The sequence below is a fragment of the Callithrix jacchus genome, chromosome 22 (genome assembly GCF_049354715.1).
Source record: "Callithrix jacchus isolate 240 chromosome 22, calJac240_pri, whole genome shotgun sequence".
Lineage (NCBI taxonomy): Eukaryota > Metazoa > Chordata > Mammalia > Primates > Cebidae > Callithrix > Callithrix jacchus.
Window position 1 is genome coordinate 37994318 of NC_133523.1, and position 23118 is coordinate 38017435.

At 47.1% G+C, this 23118-nt stretch overlaps 1 protein-coding gene across 5 annotated transcripts; it reads right to left on the bottom strand.

Annotated features, from left to right (window-relative positions):
• Positions 1-1995: 1995 nt before the first annotated feature.
• On the bottom strand, positions 1996-23084 carry ETHE1 (ETHE1 persulfide dioxygenase). Of its 5 annotated transcripts, none has more exons than XM_008988134.4 (7): positions 23008-23084; positions 22324-22468; positions 22010-22158; positions 5738-5867; positions 3357-3446; positions 2538-2654; positions 1996-2189 (listed from the first exon to the last, which is right to left on the bottom strand). In XM_008988134.4, exons 2-7 carry the CDS (start codon positions 22466-22468, stop codon positions 2137-2139), a joined length of 684 nt encoding a protein of 227 aa, XP_008986382.3. In that variant the 5' UTR covers positions 23008-23084; the 3' UTR covers positions 1996-2136. The 5 variants fall into 5 exon arrangements, with proteins under 5 accessions (XP_008986382.3, XP_002762253.3, XP_078216223.1 ...); XM_002762207.6 differs by having other exon boundaries at positions 22980-23084; XM_078360097.1 differs by lacking the exon at positions 22010-22158 and having other exon boundaries at positions 22980-23084.
• Positions 23085-23118: the final 34 nt, after the last annotated feature.

The following is a 23118-nucleotide window of genomic DNA, read 5'->3' on the forward strand; positions in this document are numbered from 1 at the left end:
GCCAGGAGTCTTGGCCACCTCTGTATGGGCGCCTCTCTAAAGTCCAGTCCCTAGGAGTTCAGAAAGGAAGGCAGGAATGGAGATGGGGACCTCTTCCCTCTAATGAGCCCTTTAGAAGGGCCCTGACCGGTTTGGGGAGCTGGACAAGGGGAAGGGGTGCCCTGAATTGAGTCAGAGACCTGCCCAGACTGAAGGAAGTGTACCGCCACCCAACCCCCCAATTTTGCTATGGGGTGGAGGGCAGGGGTTAAAGGTCCCAGCCAGACCCTTTCCTCTCTGGGCCAAAACAGGAAAATAACTGGTATATGAAAAGGGATGATTAGAAGTCAAGAGCTGTGCTGAACACTTTATACCCGGTCATTTAATTTCACCCTCAACACAGCCCAGCAAGAAGTGATTACTACCTCCATTTTTTTTTTTTTTTTTTTTTTAGTAGAGACTGGGTTTCTTCATGTTGCCCGGGGTGGTCTTCAACTCCTGGGCTCAAGCAATCTGCCTGCCTCGACCTCCCGAAGTGTTGACATTACAGGCGTGAGCCACCTTGCCTGGCCTACTATCTCCATTTTATACTTGGGGATACAAGCCGAGGAGGACAAAGGCACCCAAGATTGGCTGGGCACAGAGGCTCACGCCTGTAACCCCAGCACTTTGGGAGGCTGAGGCAGGTGAATTGCTTGAGGACAGGAGTTCAAGGCTAGCCTGGGCAACATGGAGAAACCCCATCTCTACTAAAAATACAAAAATTAGGCTGGGTGGGGTGGCTCATACCTGTAATCCCAGCACTTTGGGAGGCCAAGGCGGGCGGATCACAAGGACAGGAGATAGAGACCATCCTGGCCAACATGGTGAAACCCTGTCTCTATTAAAAATGCAAAAATTAGCTGGGTGTGTTGGCAGACACCTGTAATCGGAAGGCTGAGGCAGGAGAATCACTTGAACCCAGGAGGCAGAGGTTGCAGTGAGATGAGATTGTGCCACTGCACTCCAGCCTGGCAACAGAGACTCTCAAAAAACAACAAAAAATAAATAAATAAAAATTAGCCAGTCATGGTAGTGCCCACCTATAATCTCAGCTTCTTCAGAGGCTGAGGAGGAGGATCTCTTGAGCCCAAGAGGTTGAGTCTGCAGTGAGCCTTGAATGCGCCACTGCACTCCAGCCAGGACAACAGAGTTAAGACCCTGTCTCAAAAAAAAATGTAGCCAAGGTCTACACATGTTATAAATGGTAAAATGCAGGCTTCATTCTCTGAAAGTCCATGTTCTTTTTTTTTTAATTAAAAATTTAAAACTCAGATCACTGGATTCAAAGTCCATGTTCTTAACCATTGTGTCTGCTGTCACTCCAAGCCAGGAAGTACCCAAAAGATCCTTCCAAATGATAATAACTTCAATGGTGAACACTGATAGGCAAAATGCCAAGCACTCACACACATATGACTCATCAGAGCACCACAACACCCTGTTATTATTACTTCCGTTTTACAGATAAGAAAACTGAGGCCTACGGAAATGAAGAACCTTACTCCAGGGCCAAGTGGGAAGTGGCTCAAAAGCAAGCCAGTGTTCTCATCCAAGGTGATGAGAAGACCTGCCCCAGATATCTGTGTTTGTTTTTGATTTTGTGAGTTACACCTGTAATCCCAGTACTTTGGGAGATCAAGGTGAGAGGATCATGAGGTCAGGAGTTCGAGACCAGCCTGACCAACATGGTGAAATCCTGTCTCTACTAAAAATACAAAAATTAGCCAGGCGTGGTGGCATGCACCTGTAATCCCAGCTATTCAGGAGGCTGAGGGTGGAGGTTGCAGTGAGCTGAGATCGTACCTTTATACTCCAGCCTGGGCGCCTGAGCAAGACTCTGCCTCAAAAAAAAAAAAAAAAAGAAAAGAAAAGAAATCTCCTTGCAGGCTTCTTGGACCTCCTGGCCTCTCCACAGGACCAGAACTCCATCCCGTTTGGCCCAGAAACCCCAGAAAACAGGCTGAAGTCAGACTCATAGCAAAAAAAAAAAGTTTTATTTAGAAAGCTCCAGGGGTTGGGAGAGTGGGGTGGGAAAGGAGAGGTGCGGTGTCATCGCCACCCCCTTCTCCCATCAAGTGCATTAATTCTGGGTAGGAGCATCTGACAGAGGTAAGATCAGGAAGTGGATGTCTGCACCCCACAGCGCATGTTGGCAGGAACAGCAAAGTCTGAAAAGAATAAATCAAGGTTGAAACTGAGGGACCTAGGCAGAACCCCAGGCCCCACTGAAGACCCAGAAATCCTAGGAACCTTTCCTCTTTGGGGAACTAGAGTTTTGGTCCTGAGCCCACTCCTCTCAGACCCAGGAGTCCAGGCCCCCAGTTCCTCCTCCCTCAGACCCAGAAGTCCAGGGCCCTAGACCCTCCTCTTTCAGACCCAGGAGCCCAGGTCCCCAGCCCCTCCTCCCTCAGACCCAGAAGTCCAGACCCCCCAGCCCCTCTTCCCTCAGACCCAGGAGCCCAGGTCCCCAGCTCCTCCTCCCTCAGACCTAGAAGTCCAGGTCGCCAGCGGCTCACCTATCTGTTGAGGTTTAGGCAAGTTCAGGTTGTCCATGAGTTTGACAAACTCCTCACAGCTGAGGGTGAGCCGAGGGTTCAGAGTCCTCTCCTCCTCCACGGTGGACACTGTGAACCCTAGTGGCCGAGGGAGGGGAAGGAAAGTCAAGGAGTCCAGGGCCTTGCGCCTCTCAGAACTACATTTCCCAGGAAGCCTTGGGTGCCTCTTTGGCCAGGGACTAACAGGCTCTTCCCCAGAATATTCCTAAAATAGCTTTCCCTCCTCCATGGGCACTATGGGAAATGTAGTTTTCCCACAGTCCCCTAAGCTCCACAAGGAAGGCTCAGGAAAACCCATACCCTGCAGAATTCTAGATGTCTGGCAATCACATAGTTTCTACATCCACACACAGCACTTTATCTCTTTTTTTTTTTTTTGAGACAGGGTCTTGTTGTCACCCAGGCTGTAGTATAGGGGTAGGATCATAGCTCGCTGCAGCCTCAACCTCCTGGGCTCAAGTAATCCTATCACAGCCTCCCAAGTAGCTGGGACCATGCCACCATGCCTGGCTAATTTTTTGTATTTGTAGAGGCAGGGTTTTGCCATGTTACTCAAGCTGGTCTTAAACTCACTCCTGGGCTCAAATGAGCCTCCTGCCTTGGCCTCCCAAAATGCTATGATTATGGGTGTGAGCCACCATGCCCAGCCTCAAGCATTTCATTTTTTTGGCCAGAGAAGTTTCTGAGACCGGTAGGCTTCATACCCTACAAGGATTACAGACATTTACACTCCCCTTTCAAAGTTATGTATGCCCCCCGCCTCCTCCAGGAAGCCCTCACCATGGTAATCATGAGCAGGGTAGACCAGACAGTTGCCTGGAAGTGTGAAGATCTTTTCATGGACCGAGTGGTACAAGGTCTTGGCACAGCCTGGGGAAGGAACGATCAGAAGTCAGGGGATCAACAAGACAGAAGACTCTAATCCCTTCCTTCAGGAAAAGGGTGGGAGGATAAAATCACTGTAGCTAAACCCTCTTCTTCTGTCCATATGCCATTGTCTAAGTAGAGGACAGGGAAAGGCATTCTAGGCAGATAAAACAGCATACTCAAAGAACTGAGGAACCATGAGAAATTCAGCATGGCTGTAGACAAGGTTGGAATGACCAGGGAAGCACCAGAGAGTGTCATTTGTGACCTTGACTCTCACCCAGGGGATTCCAAGAAAGGGTTCTGAACAAATGAGGTGGACTAGAAGGTAAGAAACTGAAGACAAAGCCAGGCACGGTGGCTCATGCCTGTGATCTTAGCACTTTGGGAGGCTGAGGTGGGGGTAATCACTTGAGGTCAGGAGTTAGAGACCAGTCTGACCAACATGGCGAAACCCCATCTCTACTAAAACTATAAAAATTAGCCAGATGTAGTGGCCCATGCCTGTAATCCCAGCTACTCAGGAGGCTGAGGCAGGAGAATCGCTTGAACAAGGGAGGTGGAGGTTGCAGTGAGCCAAGATCACACCACTACACTCTAGCCTGGGCGACAGAGCAAAACTCCATCTCAAAAAACAACAACAACCAAAAAAAAAAAAAAAAAAAAGAAGAAGAAGAAGAAGAAGAAAGAAACAGACAGAAGACATGAGGCCAGGAGGAGAATGAAGCCATGGTCCCCACAAGCAGCTCTGAGTCCTAAGAAGGGGCAAACCTCTCTTCCACCTTGCATTCAGCCTAAACCCTTCAGCTTCCTGACTGTACTGGAAATGAAAAAATGGGAGATGGGGAGCCTTGGAGAGAAAAAGACAGAGACTAAGATGCAGAGATGAGGGAAGAGGGAGGAAGAGGCCTGGGGATGTGGCCTCCCATGGCCATCTCATCGCGGTTTCTCTTTTACCCTCTCATCCAGCCTCACCTCTGCCTGCAAGGCAGCTAAATCCCAGACCTAGTGTTAACCCAACATTCTCATACATGCTCAAGGGATAGTCCAACCCTGAGACTCTGAAACTATACTCCCTTTCCACAGAGAAACTCCTAAATCTAACTGCCCCTAGCAGATAGACTCCAAATGAATTATTGCTCCCTGGCAATTAAACCGCTGGCTCTAACAAATTTTTTTTAAGCTACATTTGTTTCTTTTCTTTTTTCTTTTTTCTTTTTTTGACAGAGTTTCCCTTCTGGTGCCCCAGCTGCAGTGCAGTGGCGTGATCTCGGCTCACTGCAACCTCCACCTCCCCAGTTCAAGTGATTCTCCTGCCTCAGCCTCCAAAGTAGCTTGGATTACAGGCGCCCACCACCACACCTGGCTAATTTTTTGTATTTTTAGTAGAGATGGGGCTTCACCATGTTGGCCAGACTAGTCCTGAACTCCTGACCTCAGGTGATCTGCCCGCCTTGGCCTCCCAAAGTGCTGGGATTATAGATGTGAGCCTCTGTGCCTGGCAGCTATATTTGTTTCTTAGAGAGGTAGTCTCACTATGTTGCCCAAGCTGGCCTCACATAGGTAACCAACATACCCCAGAATCTAACTGTCCCCCAGCAGCTAAGCCCCTGAATCTAACTCTTCCCATACTCTAGCATGGGGGTCCCTAACCCTGGGTACCCATCTGTGGCCTGTTAGAAACTGTCTGTGTGCAGAAGGTGGTGAGTGGCAGGTGAGTGAGGGAAGCTTCACTGCGTTGACAGCCACTCCTCACTGCTCCCGTTACCACCTGAGCTCTGCCTCCTGTCAGATCAGTGGCAGCATTAGATTCTCATAGGACCACTAACCCTATTGTGAACTGCATGTGCAAGGGATCTAGGTTATGTCCTCCTTATGAGAATCTAATGCCTGATGATCTGTCACTATCTTCCATCTCTCCCAGATGGAACCATCTAGTTGCAGGAAAACAAGTTCAGGGTTCCCACTGATTCTACCTTATGGTGAGTTACATAATTATTTCATTATATATTAGAATGTAAAAGTAATAGAAATAAAGTACACCATAAATGTAATGCAATTGAATCCCCAAAACTATACCCTACCATGGTCCATGGGAAAATTCTCTTCGTGAAAGCAGTCCCTGGTGCCAAAAAGGTTGGGGACCACTGCTCTAGCAGGTAAACCCCTTGAATTTAATACTGAAGCCCCCTAAAAGTTTAAAGTCCATCCATTCATTCTTGTAACAGATACTTCAACACTTGGCACACACATAACTATATGAAGATCTTGGGCTGGATAAAGGAGCCAGTCACCTTGCTGGAAGTCTGTCCGTCCACACCCACGGATCAACAGGGCATCTCCAGTGAAGGCCATGCTTTGGTCATTCAGGACGAAGGTGACACAGCCTGGGGTGTGGCCAGGACTGGCCCTGGTCTCCAAGGCCTGGAAAAGGTGGAAGGGTACAGAGACAGTCACTGAGAAACCTTCAAGATGAACCTGGCCCTCAAAGCCCTATCCTACCCCAGGGTCATATCTAGATAAACATTTTGGTAAAAAATTTACATTCCTAGGCTCTAATCCTATATTACCAGGGTAAACTGTAAGTGGATGCATGACAATAAAACTACAAAACTGTGACACACAACAACAAAAATACAAATAATATCTGACCTCTGGTTAGGAAGGTGATATAGCTTGGCTGTGTCTCCGTGAAAGCAGTCCCTGGTGCCAAAAAGGTTGGGGACCACTGCTCTAGCAGGTAAACTCCTTGAATTTAATACTGAAGCCCCCTAAAAGTTTAAAGTCCATCCATTCATTCTTGTAACAGATACTTCAACACTTGGCACACACATAACTATATGAAGATCTTGGGCTGGATAAAGGAGCCAAATCTCATTTTGATTTATAGCTCCCATAATCCCCATATGTCATGGGAGGGACCCAGTAGGAGGTAACTGAATAATGGGGGCAGGTTTTTCCCATGCTGTTCTTGTGATACTAAGTCTCATGAGATCTGATAGTTTTATAAAGGCAGTTCGCCTGCACACACTCTCTTGCCTGCCACCATGTAAGACATGGCTATGCTCCTCCTTTCCCTTCCACCATGATTGTGAGGCCTCCCCAATCATGTGGAACTGTGAGCCCATTAAACCTCTTTTTCTTTATAAATTACCCAGTCTCAGGGATGCCTTTATTAGCAGCATGAGAATAGACTAATACAGTAAATTGTGGGGTGCTGCTTTAAGGAGATGTGAAAATGTGACTTTGGAACTGGGTAACAGGCAGAGGTTTGAACAGTTTGGAAGGCTCAGAAGAAGACAGAAAAATGCAGGGAAGTTTGGAACTTCCTAGAGACTTGGAGGGCTCAGAAGAGAGAAGATAGGAAGATGTGGGAAAGTTTGGAACTTCCTAGAGACTTGTTGAATGGCTTTGACCAACATGCTGCTGATAGTGACATGGACAATGAAGTCCAGGCTGACGTGGTCTCAGATGGAGATGAGGAACTTTTTGGGAACTAGAGTAAAGGTCACTTTTGTTATGTGTTAGCAAAGAGACTGGCAGCATTTTGCCCCTGCCCTAGAGATCTGTGGAACCTTGAACTTGAAAGAGATGATTTAGGGTATCTGGCAGAAGAAATTTCTCAGCAGCAAAGCATTCAAGAGGTGACTTGGGTGCTGTTAAAAGCATTCATTTCAGTTTTATGTATACAGAAAGATATGCTTTGGAATTGAAACTTATGTTTAAAAGAGAAACAGAGCATAAAAGTTATGAAATATACAGAAATGTGCATAACAAGGAGCCAAATGTTAATTGCCAAGATGATGGGAAAAATGTCTCCAGGATATGTCAGAGGTCTTCACAGCAGCTCCTTCCATCACAGGCCCAGAGGCCTAGGAGGACAAATGGTTTCATGGGTGGGGCCCACAGCCTTGCAGCTTTGTGCAGTCTCGGGACTTGGTGCTCTACATCCCAGCCATGGCTAAAAGGGGCTAAGTACAGCTCAGGCTATTGCTTTGGAGGGGGAAAGCCCCAAGCCTTGGTGGCTTATGCATGGTGTTGAACCTGCTGGTGAACAGAAGTCCAAAACAGAGGTTTGGGAACCTCCACCTATATTTGGGAGGCCGTATGGAAACGCCTGGATGTCCAGGCAGAGGTGTGCAGCAGGGAAGAAGCCTTGATGGAGAACCTCTGCTAGGGCAATGCAGAAGAGAAATGTGGAGTGGCAGCCCCCAGAGAGAGTCCCCACTGGGACACTGCCTAGTGGAACTGTGAGAAGAGGGCCCTTGCCCTCCAGATCCCAGAATAGTAGATCCACTGACAGCTTGCACCATGTGCCTGGAAAAGCTGGAGACACTCAACACCAGCCCATGAAAACAGCCAGGGGGGAGGCTGTACCCTGCAAAACCACAGAAGCAGAGCTGCCCAAGACCATGGGAACCCACCTTTTCCATCAGCATGACCTGGGTGTGAGACACAAAGTCAAAGAAGATCATTTTGGACCTTTAAGATTTGACTGCCCATGGGAGCTGTGGTGGCTCCAGCCAGTTGTCCTGGCGCTTGAGGAGGCGAGGCTATGAGTTCAAGGCCAACCTGAGCAACATAACAAGCTCTCATTGAGTAACAAAAAAAAAAAAAAAGATTTGACTGCCCCACTGGATTTAGGATTCCCATGGGGCATGTCTCACCTTCATTTTGGCCAATTTCTTCTATTTGGAATGGATGTATTTACCCAACGCCTGTATCCCATTGTATCTAGGAAGTAACTAAACTTGCTTTTGATTTTACAGGTTCATAGATGGAAGGGACTTGCCTTGTTTCAGTTGAGACTTCGTTTTGTTAATTTTTTTTGTTTGTTTTTTGTTTTAAGACAGAATCTCACTCTGATACCCAGGCTGGAATGCAGTGGAATGATCTCAGCTCACTGCAACCTCTGCCTCCCTGGTTCAAGCAATTCTCCTGCCTCATCCTCCTGAGTAGTTGGAACTACAGGCATGTGCCACCATGCCTGGATAATTTTTATATTTTTATTATAGACAGGGTTTCAACATTTTGGCCAGGCTGGTCTCAAACTCCTGACCTCAGGTGATCTGCCTGCCTTGGCCTCCCAAAACGCTGGGATTACAGGTGTGAGCCACCATACCTGGCCTCAGATGAGACTTTGGATTGTGGACTTTCGAGTTAATGCTGAAATGAGCTGAGACTTTGGGGGACTGTTGGGAAGGCATGATTGGTTTTGAAATGTGAGAACAGGAGATTTGGGAGGGACCAAGGGTGGAATTATACAGTTTGGCTCTGTCCCCACCCATATCTCATCTTGAATTGTAGCTCCCATAATCCTGTGTTGTGGGAGGGACCAGTAGGAGGTAATTGAATCATGGGGGTGGGTTTTTCCCATGCTGTTCTCGTGATAGTGAATAAGTCTCATAAGATCTGATGATTTTACAAAGGGCAGTTCCCCTGCACACGCTCCCTTATCTTCCACCATGTAAGACATGCCTTCACTCCTTGTTTGCCTTCCACCATGATTATGAGGCCTCCCAAGCCATGTGGAACCATGAGTCCATTAAACCTCTTTTTCTTCACAAATAATCAAATAATCCGGTCTCAGGTATGTATTTTTTTTAGATGGAGTCTTGCTCTGTTGCCAGGCTGGAATGCAGTGACGCGATCTTGGCTCATTGCAACCTCTGTCTCCCAGGTTCAAGAGATTCCCCTGCCTCAGCCTCCCAAATAGCTGGGACTACAGGCGCATGCCACCATGCCCAGCTAGTTTTTTGTATTTTAGTAGAGGCGGGTTTTCACCATGTTGGCCAGGATGATCTCGATCTCCTGATCTTGTGATCCATCTGCCTCAGCCTCCCAAAGTGCTGGGATTACAGGCATGAGCCACTGTGCCCAGACTGCTTTTTTATTTTTTTTGAGACAGTTTTATTCTTGTTGCTCGGGCTGGAGTGCAATGGCGCAATCTCAGCTCACTGCAACCTCTGCCTCCCAGGTTCAAGCGATTCTTCTGCCTCAGCCACCTGAGTAGCTGGGATTACAGGCATGCACCAACATGCCCAGCTAATTTTGTGTTTTTAGTAAGGACCAGGTTTTTCCATGTTGGTCAGGCTGGTCTCGAACCCCCAACCTCAGGTGATCCACCTGCCTCAGCCTCCCAAAGTGCTGGGATTAGAGGCATGAGTCACCACACTCAGCCTCAGGTATAAAGACATGCCTGAGACTGGATTATTTGACATACAGGTATAAAGACATACCTAAGGCTGGGTGCAGTAGTATAAAGAGAACAGACAGCATGAGAACAGACTAATACAAAGGAGATATTCAAATGTGATACCTAAAGTGATAAATCATTAAGGAAAAGATCAGGCAGAAGCTTCTGAATGGCAGTAACACCATAAACAAAATCTTAAAAGACAAGGATGCCCTCTCTCACCACTACTATTCAGTATAGTATTGGAAGTTCTAGCCAGAGCAATTAGGCAAGAAAAAGAAATAAAAGGCATTCAATTAGGAAAAGAAGAAGTCAAACCATCCCGATTTGCAGACAACATAATCCTTTATCTAGAAGATCCCATCATCTCAGCCCAAAACCTCCTTAAGCTGATAAGCAACTTCGGCAAAATCTCAGCATACAAAATCAATGTGCAGAAATCACAAGCATTCCTATACTCCAATAACGGACTAACAGAGAGCCAAATCATGAGCCAACTCCCATTTACAATTGCTACAAAGAAAATAAAATACCTAGGAATACAACTAACAAAGGATGTAAAAGACCCCTTCAAGGAGAACTACAAACCTCTGATCAAGGAAATAAGAGAGGACATAAACAGATGGAAAAACATTCCATGCTCATGGTTAGGAAGAATCAATATTGTGAAAATGGTCATACTGCCCAAATTAATTTATAGATTCAATGCTACCCCCATCAAGTTACTACTGACCTTCTTCACAGAACTGGAAAAAAACACTTTAAACTTGATAGGGAACCAAAAGAAAGCCCACATAGCCAAGACAATCCTAAGCAAAAATAACAAAGCTGGAGGCATCATGCTACCTGACTTCAAACTATACTACAAGGCTACAGTAATCAAAACAGCATGCTACTTGTACAGAAACAGATATATAGACCAATGGAACAGAACAGAGGCCTCGGACGCAACACCACACATTTTATAACCACCTGATCTTTGACAAACTGAACAAAAACAAGCAATGGGGAAAGGATTCCCTGTTTAATAAATGGTGTTGGGAAAAGTGGCTAGACATACACAGGAAGCTGAAACTGGACCCCTTCCTTACACCTTATACAAAAATTAACTCCAGATGGATTAAAGATTTAAATGTAAGAACTAACAACATAAAAACCCTAGAAGAAAACCTAGGCAATACCATTCAGGACATAGGCATAGGCAAGGCCTTCATGACTAAAACACCAAAAGCAATGGCAACAAAAGCCAAAATAGACAAATGGAATCTAATTAAACTTAAGAGCTTCTGCACAGCAAAAGAAACAATCACTAGAGTGAACCAGCAACCAACAGAATGGGAAAAACTTTTTGCAATCTACCCATCTGACAAAGGGCTCATATCCAGAATCTACAAAGAACAAAAGCAGATTTATAAGAAAAAAACAAACAGACCCATTCAAAGTGGGTGAAAGACATGAACAGACACTTTTCAAAAGAAGACATTCATGCAGCCAACAAACATATGAAAAAATGCTTATCATCGTTGGTCATTAGAACAATGCAAATCAAAACCACATTGAAATACCATCTCACGCCAGTTAGAATGGTGATCATTAAAAAATCTGGAGACAATAGATGCTGGAGAGGATGTGGAGAAAAAGGAACTGCTGGTGGGAGTGTAAACTAGTTCAACCATTATGGAAGTCAGTGTGGCGATTCCTCAAGGATCTAGAAATAGAAATTGCATTTGACTCAGCAATCCCATTACTGGGAATATACCCAAAGTATTATGAAGCATTCTATTATAAAGACACATGCACATGTATGTTCATTGTGGCATTGTTTACAATAGCAAAGACCTGGAACCAACCCAAATGCCTGTCAATGATAGACTGGACAAAGAAAATGTGGCACATATACACCATGGAATACTATGCAGCCATAAAAAAACAACAAGTTTGTGTCCTTTGTAGAGACATGGATGAATCTGGAAACCATCATTCTCAGCAAACTGACACAAGAACAGAAAACCAAACACTGCATGTTTTCACTCATAGGCAGGTGACGAACAGTGAGAACACATGGGCACAGGGAAGGGAACAACAATCACTGGGGTAGGTGGGGGGGTGGAGGGAAGGGGAGGGAGAGTGGGGAGTGGGGAGGTGGAGAGGTGGGGAGGGATAACACAGGGAGAAAGGCCTAACGTAGGTGACAGGAGGATGAAGACAGCAAACCACCATGGCATGTATGTACCTATGAAACAATCCTGCAGGATGCAGGATGTGCACATGTGCCCCAGAGCCCAAAGTACAATTTAAAAAGAGAAAAGAAAAGAAAAAAATGAAAAAAAAAAAACCCATGTGCTAAAAAAATATATTTGTAACATAACATACCACACAGTGGCCAATATACTTAATATACAAACAGATCCTGCAAATCAATTTTAAAAAGATAAACACAGCAATATAAAAATGGAATACTCAACAGTCATTAAAAGCAATACTGTTGAAATAAAATTCAATAATGTTTTACACTTTTAAAAATAAAAAATAGGTGGGGCCGGGCATGGTGGCTCACACCTGTAATCCCAGCACTTTGGGAGGCTGAGGTGGACAGATCACAAGATCAAGAGATCAAGCCCATCCTGGCCAACATGGTGAAACCCCACCTCTACAAAAAATACAAAAATTAGCTGGGTGTGGTGACGTGTGCCTGTAGACCCAGCTACTTGGGAGGCTGAGGCAGGAGAATTGCTTGAACCCAGGAGGCAGAGGTTGTAGTGAGCCAAGATCTCGCCACTGCACTCCAGCCTGGCAACAGAGCGAGACTCCATCCCAAAATAAATAAATAAAAACAAAAATAATTTTTAAAAATAGGCAGTGGCGGCCCACACAGTGGCTCATGCCTGTAATCCCAGCACTTTGGGAGGCCGAGGCGGGCAGATCACCTGAGGTCAGGAGTTCAAGACCAGCCTGGTCAAGATGGTAAAACCTTGTCTCTACTAAAAATATAAAAATTAGTCAGATGTAGTGGTGCATGTCTGTAATCCCAGTTAATAGGGAGGCTGAAGCAGAAGAATTGCTGGAACTCAGGAGGCAGAGGTTGTAGTGAGCCAAGATCGTGTGACTGCACTCCAGCCTGGGTGACAGAGTGAGACTCCATCTCAAAAAAAAAAAAGTCAATATCCTGAGGCGAAAGGATATGAAACTGTTCCAGCTCCAGAGATTTTTTTTTTTGAGATGGAGTTTCGCTCTTGCTGCCCAGGCTCGAGTGCAATGGGGTGATCTCAGCTCACAACTTTCGCCTCCCAGGTTCAAGCGATTCTCCTGCCTCAGCCTCCCGAGTAGCTGGGATTACAGGTGCCTGCCACAACACCCATCTAATTTTGTATTTTTAGTAGAGACACGGTTTCTCCATGTTGGTCAGGCTGGTCTTGAACTCCCAACCTCAGGTGATCCACCTGCCTCGGCCTCCCAAAGTACTGGGATTACAGACAGGCGTGAGCCACCGCACCCGGGCACTAGATCCAAAACGATTTTTAAGAATAAATTAAAAATAAAAATAAAATTAAAATGAAGCAAAAACAAAAGAAGGAATAAAAACGAAAGAAAAGGAAAACACACACACAGAAGAGACTAAATAGACATAATGGTCAAACAAAAAGCATGAAGCTCAGTTGCATCCTGGTTCCAAAAAACAGCTGTAGGCTGGGCACCGTGGCTAACACCTGTAATCACAGCACTTTGAGTCACCAAGAGGAGAGGATCATTTGAGTTCAGGAAATTGAAACCAGCCTGGACAACAGGTGAGAAGAGAGGAGGGAAAGGTAGAGGAGGAGGGAGAGGGGAGAAGTAAGAAGGGAAAGAGGGAAGGAGGGAGAGAGGAAGTAGAAAGAGAGAAAGAAAGCTGTAAAAATTATTCTTAGGGTAACTGAAGACATCTGAACACAGGCTGAATATTTAATGATGATATAAACTTGCTGCATATTTTGTTAGATGTGACAAAGATTTTGTTAAGAGTAAGTCTCAAAGTGTAGCCTCGGGAGCTCTAGTTGGTGAAATCAAAACTATTTTTGGTCTTTTTGCCCATTTTTCATTCTCATTCCCCCAAAAGCATGGGGTGGGGGGTTCTAGAAGTTTCATGACCTGTAATGAAATCTGAGCCTTTTTTTTTTTTTTTTTTTTTTTTTGAGACAGAGTCTCAGTCTGTTGCCCAGGCTGGAGGGCAGTGGAATGATCTCAGTTCACTGCAAGCTCAACCTCCTGGGTTCAAGTGATTCTCATGCCTCAGCCTCCTGAGTAGCAGGGATTTCAGGAGCACGTCACCACGCCTGGTCAATTTTTGTATTTTTGGCAGAGACAGGGTTTCACCATGTTGGCCAGACTGGTCTCAAACTCATGACCTCAGCTTCCCAAAGTGCCAGGATTACAAGCGTGAGCCACCGTGCCCACCCTGTGCTTGTGTACTATTTTTGTTTTGTACTATTATATCAATGTAGATTTTAAAAAATTCAAAATAAGAAATTGTGGGTGGGGAACACATAAAATCTTGACCTATAACAATCCTCAACTGTCCCTGAAACTTGTCGAGTGATTTGCCCAACTGCCCAGCCGGCCTAACCCCAAATTCTTTCAACAAATTCATTCTTCCTTTCCATGATGTATCATTCCCATGACACATCCCCAAAGCTTTTCTTTCACCTGTTTCCTGTGGCAGCTAAACCTGAAACTACTCCCATCAAAGAAACAGAACCCAGAAGGGATCCTGCAAAGCACTCAGCTCGCTGGCCTTGGCGTCCCCACGCCCTACACTGCCCCCTGGTGGCAAGCAAGCTCTCAGCCTCTTTTGCATTTGGTTCCTAAACTCTTTCCCTCCATTATTCAAATGTATAGTAAACCCTTCTTAACTGCCTGGGATACATTTCAAGATCCGCAGGGGATGCCTAAAACCGAAGACAGTACAGAACCCTACACACTATTCTTTTTCCTATACATACACATCTATTATAAAGTTTAATTTATGGCCGGGCTTGGTGGCTCACGCCTGTAATCCCAGTACTTTGGGAGGCTAAAGCAGGTGGATCAAGAGGTCAAGAGATCAAGACTACCTTGGCGGCCAGGCTTGGTGGCTCACGCCTGTAATCCCAGCACTTTGGGAGGCCGAGGCAGGTGGATCAGGAGGTCAAGAGATGGAGACCATCCTGGCCAACATGGTGAAACCCTGTCTCTACTAAAAATACAAAAAATTAGCTGGGCGTGGTGGCGCGTGCCTGTAATCCCAGCTACTTGGGAGGCTAAGACAGGAGAATCGCTTGAACCCAGGAGGAGGAGGAGGAGGTTTCGGTGAGCCGAGAATGCGCCATTGCACTCCAGCTTGGGCAACAAGAGCGAAACTCCAACTCAAAAAAAAAAGACTACCTTGGCCAACATGGTGAAACCCCGTCTCTACCAAAAATGCAAAAATTAGCTGGGTATGGTGGCAGGCACCTGTATTCTTTACCACTCGGGAGACTGAGGCAGGAGAACCGCTTGAACCTCAGAGGCAGAGGTTACAATGAGCCAAGATCACATCACTGCACTCCAACCTGGTGACAGTGAGACTCCATCTCAAAAATAAACAAATAAATAAATAAATATTTATTTATTTATTTAAAAGTTTAATTCATAAATTAGGCATAGTAATCAACTATAACTAAAAATAAAGTAGAACCATTACAGCAAGGCATGATGGTGCATACCTGTAGGCCCAGCTACTTGGGAGGCTGAGATGGGAGGATTGCTTGAGCCAGGGTTCAATAGCAGCCTACACAACATAGCGAGACCCCATCCAAAAATAAAAATAAAAAGAATAGGCCAGACACGGTGGCTCACACCTGTAATCCTAGCCTTTTGGAAGGTCGAGGCAGGTGGATCACTTGAGGTCGGAAGTTGGAGACCAGCCTGACCAACATGGTAAAACCCCATCTCTACTAAAAATAAAATAATAATTTAAAAAAATTAGCTGGGTGTGGTGGCACATGCCTGTAAACCCAGCTATTTGGGAGGCTGAGGCAGGAGAATCTCTTGAACCCAGGAGGCAGAGGTTGCAGTAAGCTGAGATTGTACCACTGCACTCCAGCCTGGGCAACGAATGGAGACTCTGTCTCAAAAAAAAAAAAAAAGAAAAGAAAACTCAGGTCAGGCGCAGTGGCTCACAGCTGTAATCCCAACACTTTAAGAGTCTGAGGCAGGTGGCTCACTTGAGGCCACGAGTTCACAACCAGCCTGACAATGTGGCAAAACTCTGTCTCTACTAAAAATACAAAAATGCCTGTAATCTGGCCAGGTGCGGTGGCTCATGCCTGTAATCCTAGCACTTTGGGAGGCCAAGGTGGGTGGATCACCTGAGGTCAGGAGTTTAAGACCAGCCTGGCCATCATGGTGAAACCCCATCTTTAAAAATAAATAAATAAATAAAATTTAAAAAACAAAAAAAGTACCTATAATCTCACCTTCTCGGGAGGCTGAGGTAGAAGGTGGAGGTTGCGGTGAGCCAAGATTGCACCACTGCAGTCCAGCCTGGGCGACACAGCAAGGCTCCATCTCAGAAAAAATGAATACATTGCTTCTGTGTTGGCATTCTGCTGCCTTGTAGCATCATCATGTATTAAACAGTCCCCTGCTGTGTGCTGTGTCCCCTGCCCTATACCCCTACTGTCTTTTGTGCACATGAGCAAGTATGTCCCTGCGCTTCACACCTAGAAGGGGAACCTCTGGGTTGGAGACCCTGAGGGCAGCCGGCTCATCCTTGAAACAGCCTCAAGAAGAAGGTGTTGTGATAAGCCCTGTGCTTCAGTGCAGGGAACTGAGACTCTCAGAGGGAAGCAGAGGTTACAGTGAGCCGAGATTGTGCCATATTGCACTCCAGCCTGGGTGACAGAGTAAGACTCTGTCTCTAAAAAAAAAAGAAGGAAAACTGTTTCTATAATGAAACCACTTTAATTTTTCCTATCTTCTGTGTAAGATGAACAACCAGTTCAAGAAACTGCCAGTTTATTTTTATTTTTATTTTTTTGAGATGGAGTCTTGCCCTGTCACCCAGGCTGGAGTGCAGTGGCGTGATTTTGGCTCACTGCAACCTCCACCTCCCGGGTTCAAGCGATTCTCCTGTCTCAGCCTCCCAAGTAGCTGGGATTACAGGCACACGCTGACATGCCCGCCTAATTTTGTGCATTTTTAGTAGAGACGGGGTTTCACCGTGTTCCTCAGGCTGGTCTCGAACTCCTGAGCTCAGGCAACACACCTGCCTTAGCCTCCCAAAGTGCCAGGATTACAGGTGTAAGCACCATGCCCGGGCAAAACTGGCAGTTTCTATGAAAGTAAAAAATTTGGGCCAGGCACGGTGGCTCACGCCTGTAATCCCAGCACTTTGGGAGGCCAAGGCGGGTGGATCACAAGGTCAAGAGATCGAGACCATCCTGGTCAACATGGTGAAACCCCGTCTCTACTAAAAATACAAAAAAATAGCTGGGCATGGTGGCACGTGCCTGTAATCCCAGCTACTCGGGAGGCTGAGGCAGGAGAATTGCCTGAACCCAGGAGGCGGAGGTTGCGGTGAGCCAAGATCGCGCCATTGCACTCCAGCCTGAGTAACAAGAGCAAAACTGTCTCAAAAAAAAAGAAAGTAAAAAATTTGTCAACTCTGTGACCCAGAAAGTCCAATCCTTGGAATTCAGGACAATGTCCCTCAAAATATTTGCACAAGAATCTTCATAGGAGCATTATTCATGGGAGCCAAAAACTGAGTAATCAGAAGGAAAATGGAGTCTGGTGGTTCATGCCTGTAATTCACTGTGTACTTTGGGATGCTGAGGTAGGAGGATCGCTTGAGGCTACGAGTCACCACAACCTGCCCATTTTGTAGGGCAAAAATTACGGCCAGTGGACCAAATGCGGCCTGCTATCCATTTTTGTAAGGCCTGTAAGCTAAGAATCATTTTAACTTTTTTTCACGTTGAAAACTATGAAAGTAGCATGTAAAAATCAGATGAGGCCGGGAACAGTGTGTCACACCTATAATCACGACACTCTGGAAGGCCAAGGCAGGAGGGCTGCTTGAGGCCCGGAGTTTGAGACCAACCTGAGCAACAGAGCAAGACTCAGTCTCTACCAAAAAAATTTTTTTAATTAGCTGGGCATGCTGGTGCATGCCCATAGTCCCAGCTACTCAGGAGGCTGTGGTGGGAGGATCACTTGACCCCAGGAGTTGGAGGCTGCAGTGAGCTCTGCTCACACCAGTGCACACCAGCTTGGGCAACAGAGCAAGACCCTGTCTCAAAAAAATAAAAACCAAAAACTATATGAAATATAAATTGTATGTATTTATGTATGTATGTATGTATGTATTTTTGAGATGAAGTTTCACTCTTGTCACCCAGGCTGGAGTGCAATGGCATAATCTGGTCTCACTCAACCTCTGCCTCCCAGGTTCAAGCGATTCCCCTGCCTCAGCCTCCCGAGTAGCTGGGACTACAGGCATGTACCACCACACCTGGCTCATTTTTTATTTTTAGTAGAGACGAGGTTTCACCATGTTGGTAAGGCTGGTCTCGAACTCCTGACCTGAAGCGATCCACCTGCCTCGGCCTCCCAAAGTGCTGTGATTACAGGCATGAGCCACCGTGCCCTGCCTGAAATCCAAATTTTACTGGCCATAAGTAAAGTCTTCTTGGAACACATCCATGCCTATTCATTTGTGCACTGTCTGTGGCTGTTTTCTCACACCACAACAGGAGAGCTGAGTAGCTGACACAGAGACCCTACTACCTATAAAAAATGAAAATATTTGCTATCTGGTCCTTCACAGAAAAAGCTGGCCAACTGCTGCTATACAGTAATAAGAAGGAAGGAACTCCAACTATAACCAACATCATGTAGAGTGAAGAAAAGCCAGACACAAAAGAGTACACTGTATAAATCCTGTTTATAAGGTCAGAACAGGCAAAACTAATCTGTGGTTAAATACGTCAGAAGAATGGTGCCTTGGCAGGATGGTGACACCCCAGAAGAAGGAAACCTTCTGGGGTGATGGGCAAGTTCTGTATTTGGATCTGGGTGGTAAGTACTCATGCACATGTAGAATACGTGAACTCACTTCATCACTTCATTCTATGGATGTTAACAACTCTCTCTTTTTTTTGGAGACAGAGTCCCGCACTGTCATCCAGGCTGGAATGCAGTGGCATGATCTCGGCTCACTTAAACCTCCACTTCCTGGGTTCAAGTGATTCACCTGCCTCAGTCTCCCCAGTAGCTGCGATTACAGGTGCCCACCACCACACTGACCAATTTTTATATTTTTAGTAGAGGTGGGGTTTCACCATGTTGGCCAGGCTGGTCTCGAACTCCTGACCTCAAGTGATCCACCAGCCTTGGCCTCCCAAAGTGCTGAGATTACAGACATGAGCCACCGTGCCCAGCCTTCTTTTTTTTTTCTTTTTTCTTTTTTTGAGATAGGGTCTCACTCTGTCACCCAGGCTGGAGTACAGTGGCGTGTTGGCGTCTCACTGCAACCTCCACCTTCTGGGCCACCTCCCACCTTAGCCACCTGATTGGCTCAGACTGCAGGTATGTGCCACCATGCCCTGCTAACTTTTGTATTGTTTTATAGAGACAGGGTCTCGCCATGTTGCCCGGGCTGGTCTTGAACTCCTATGCTCAAGCAATCTACCCACCTCGGCCTCCCAAAGTGCTGGGATTACAGGTGTGAGCCACCATACCCGGCCTAATAACTAATTTTTGAAAAGTAGGAGAAGAAAAAATAAAGGAGAGAAAAGTGGACCCCCAACTCCAAAAATTTATAAAGAACTCAGACTGGCCAGACAGGATGGCTCACTCCTGTAATCCCAGCACTACGGGAGGCCAAGGTGGGTAGATCACCTGAGGTTAGGAGTTTGAGACCAGCCTGGCCAATATGGTGAAACCCTGTCTCTACTAAAAATACAAAAATTGCCCAGGCATGGTGGCATGCGCCTATAATCCCAGCTACTTGGGAGGCTGAGGCAGCAGAATCGCTTACACTCAGGAGACAGAGGCTGCAGTGAACTGAGAGCTTGCCACTGCACTTCAGCTTGACGAGCAAGACTCCAACTCAAAAAAATAAAAATATGGCCGGGCGCAGTCGCTTACGCCTATAATCCCAGCACTTTGGGAGGCCGAGGCAGACGGATCACTTGAAATTGGGAGTTTGAGACCAGCCTGACCAACATGAAGAAAAGAACCCCATCTCTACTAAAAATACAAAATTGGCTGGGTGTGGTGGAATGCCTGCAATCCCAGCTACTCATGAGGCTGAGGCAGGAGGATTTCTTGAACCTGGGAGTAGGGATTGCACTGAGCCAAGATCGCACCATTGCACTCCAGCCTGGGCAACAAGAGAGAAACTCCATCTCAAAATAATAATAACAACAAATAAATAAACAAATAAAAAAATGTTTTTAATAAGCTGGGTTTGGTGGCTCATGCCTGTAATCCCAGCACTTGGTAGGCTGAAACAAGAGAATCACTTGAACCTGAGAGGTGGAGGTTGCAGTGAGCCAAGATCGCACCCCTGCACTGTTGCTTGGGCAACAGAGTAAGATCCTGTCTCATCTAAAAGAAAAAGAAAAAGTTGCCTAAGGCTGAGGAGGGGAAAGGGAAGGATAAGGGTGATGGTAAAGGGATACAGAGTCTTTTTAGAGTAATAGAAACATTCTCTAGTTAATGGTGGTAATGGATGCACAACTCTGAATATACTAAAAGTCATTGAATTGTGTACTTGCAATAGATACATCGTATGGTATGTGGGTTATATCAATAAAGCCATTAAACCTGGGCAACATAGTGAGACCCCAGCTCTACAAAAAAATTAAAAATTAGCCCGGTACGGTAGTCCATCCCAGCTCCTTGGGAGGCTGAGGCAGGAGGATCACCTGAGCCCAGGAGGTCAAGGCTGCAGTAAGCTATGATCCCACCACTGCACTCCAGCCTGGGTGACAGAGCAAGACCCTTTCTCAAAAACAAACAAATGACAAAAAAAAGGGTGGGCGCAGTGGCTCATGCCTGTAATCCCAGCACTTTCAGAGGCCCTGTAATCCCAACACTTTAGGAGGCCAAGGTAGGAGGATCACTTGAGCCAGTAGTTCAAGACCAGGCTGGGCAACATAGCAAAACCCTATCTCTACAAGAACATACATAAATTAGCCAGGTGTGTGGTGCATGCTTGTGGTCCCAGCTACCAGGGAGGCTAAGGTGGGAGAATCACCTGAGCCCGGGAGGTTGAGGCTGACTGCACTCCAGCCTGGGTGACAGAGACCCAGTTTCAAAAAAAAAAAAAAAAAAAATGCTATTGAAGAAAAAAGACAATACTGAAGCTAAACCTAGCTAAACCCTTCAAAATCCATTCCAAGAAATGCTTGTTAACAGCTGGCTATCGTGCACAATGTTCACACATGTACAATGCATTTTTACCTGCTTCCAGAAAAGGGCTTGAAATAAAACTTCTGTAACCACTGCAGCTAAACCCTCTTCCCACATACAGCTTTCATTTCCTCTAAACACTCTGACCCAAATGAACTGTCCCTATTTAGCAAAACCCTCTAACCTGGAGGCCTTCCTGACATTCTGTCCCCAGAGTCAGCCACGCTCTATTATACATCTTTAGCAACTGATCAGAAAAACGCCCTGACAGCTGTTTCCCTCCTTCTGAGGGCAACTCCCCAGACCCTCCCCCCTATGCCTTGGGTTGCAATTCTGGCCGGAAACCTGCCCGTGCCTGTGGCAAAGAAAGTAGGGTGGCAGGAACCTTCAGATCTTTCCAGTGTGAGGCAACTGCCTCGCTAGGACTAGGGTAAGCCTCTTAGTGCAAGATTCAAGGAGGTGCTCACTCTCGGGTATGGACCCTGCACTTACAGGACACTGAGAGCAAGTGCCTCCTTAAAGATTGCACTCCAGGGTCCTCATAGCCTTTATCCCAGTCCTGGGCTCTGGGTTCTAAGCATTCCAGATGCTCCTTCCTCAAACAAAGGTTTCTGCAAGACAGGACTGGATCTCTTTCCTTCTCAGCCCCGCCCTCAGAATTCCAGCCCCTAATCAACTTTTACAGAAATGCCTACCAGGCCAAAGAGCTGCCCCTGAGCAGCTGTTGACTTAGGAGTTTTGCCAGGGACACACCTGCCCAGAGCCTCTTGCCCCAGAGCCCCACCTGGGTTTATCGTGCCTCCCCCTCCCAGAAACATGAGCTCAGGGGTCAGGAACCCAGGTCCTGAGGTCACTCCTCCCCCAGGACTCAGGATACCAGGGCTCCAGTACCCTCTTCCCTTAAGTTTAAGGAGTCCAGGCCACCACCCTCTTGGGGACCCAGTACCCAACTCACGAAGCGCCCGAAGCGGATGGAATCTCCATCCTCAATGTGCAAGTCAGCCTGGGCCCCACTAAGGCTGGAGATGACAGACTGGCAGCCAGGGAGGAGGGAACGGAGCAGCCCAGAGCCTGTAATGTGGTCCGCGTGGCAGTGGGTATTCACTGGGAGAGAGAGGAGGGACAGGTCCAGGAGGGCATACAGAGAGGACCTGGGAGTCCCAGACCAGATCTTTCTCCCTCAGACTCAGGAGTTCCGGCCCCGTCTTCCCACTCCACTCACTGCAGCCCAGCCCCGCTGGGACCCGACAGTTTGGTCCCTGGACTGACCAGCATACAGCAGCCGCAGCCCCAGTTCCTTGATCAGCTGGGCATCCCGCGGCGCTGTCTCCAGGACCGGGTCGATCAGAACGGCCTCCCGGGACTCTCTGTCACCCAGCAGGTACGTGTAGGTGCAACTCACCGGCTCGAACATCTGGGAGCGGGGGACCCAAGTGAGAGCGCAGACCCGGACTCCCGCTCAAGAAGGGCCCAGTACTGACTCTATAGTCTAACTCCCATCCAAGTACTAACCAGGCCCAACCCTGCTTAGCTTCCGAGATCAGACGAGATCGGGCGCGTTCAGGGTGGTATGGCCGTAGACTCCTCTTCCTAAGATCCAGAAGCAGAAACTCCAGCCCCCTCTTTCCCCTGGAGTCAGGGGCCCCACCACCTTCCTCCAACAGAACGAAAGAGTTCCAACTTTGTAACACCCCAAAATCAGGTTCCCCAGTACGTTCTTTCATAAAGGACCCAGGGGTCCCGCCCCAAGCCCAGGAGCCCCTAGACCTTTAAAGGACCCAAGAGTCCCGCCCTAAACCTCCATCCCGCTTTCCGCAAGATCCAGGCGTGGGTCACCCAGATCTCTCCCGGTTAAGAAACCCCGGAGTTCCGCCCCTGCTGCCGCCTAACGCCCAGTAGTGCCCCCCGGGTCTAGCCACCCGCACCTGCCGCAGAAGGATGGGGGCTTCGGACCTGCCGCGCTGGCTCAGCTGCCGCTGGGTGACCCTCAATACAGCCCCCGCCATCGCGCCCACCGCAGGGTCAGGACTGAGCGGAGGCCGAGCGCCGGCAACAGCCAGAGGA

What these genes read in the sequence shown, in the direction of transcription:
- ETHE1 (XM_002762207.6), bottom strand. Translation starts at nt 23,060, where the DNA reads ATGGCGGGGGCTGTATTGAGGGTCACCCAGCGGCAGCTGAGCCAGCGC. An exon ending in CCATCCGCTTCGGGCGCTTC is followed by an intron (nt 5,868 to 22,009) that starts GTGAGTTGGGTA and finishes CACCTTTTCCAG; the next exon opens with GCCTTGGAGACCAGGGCCAG. An exon ending in ACGGACAGACTTCCAGCAAG is followed by an intron (nt 3,447 to 5,737) that starts GTGACTGGCTCC and finishes TTCCTTCCCCAG; the next exon opens with GCTGTGCCAAGACCTTGTAC.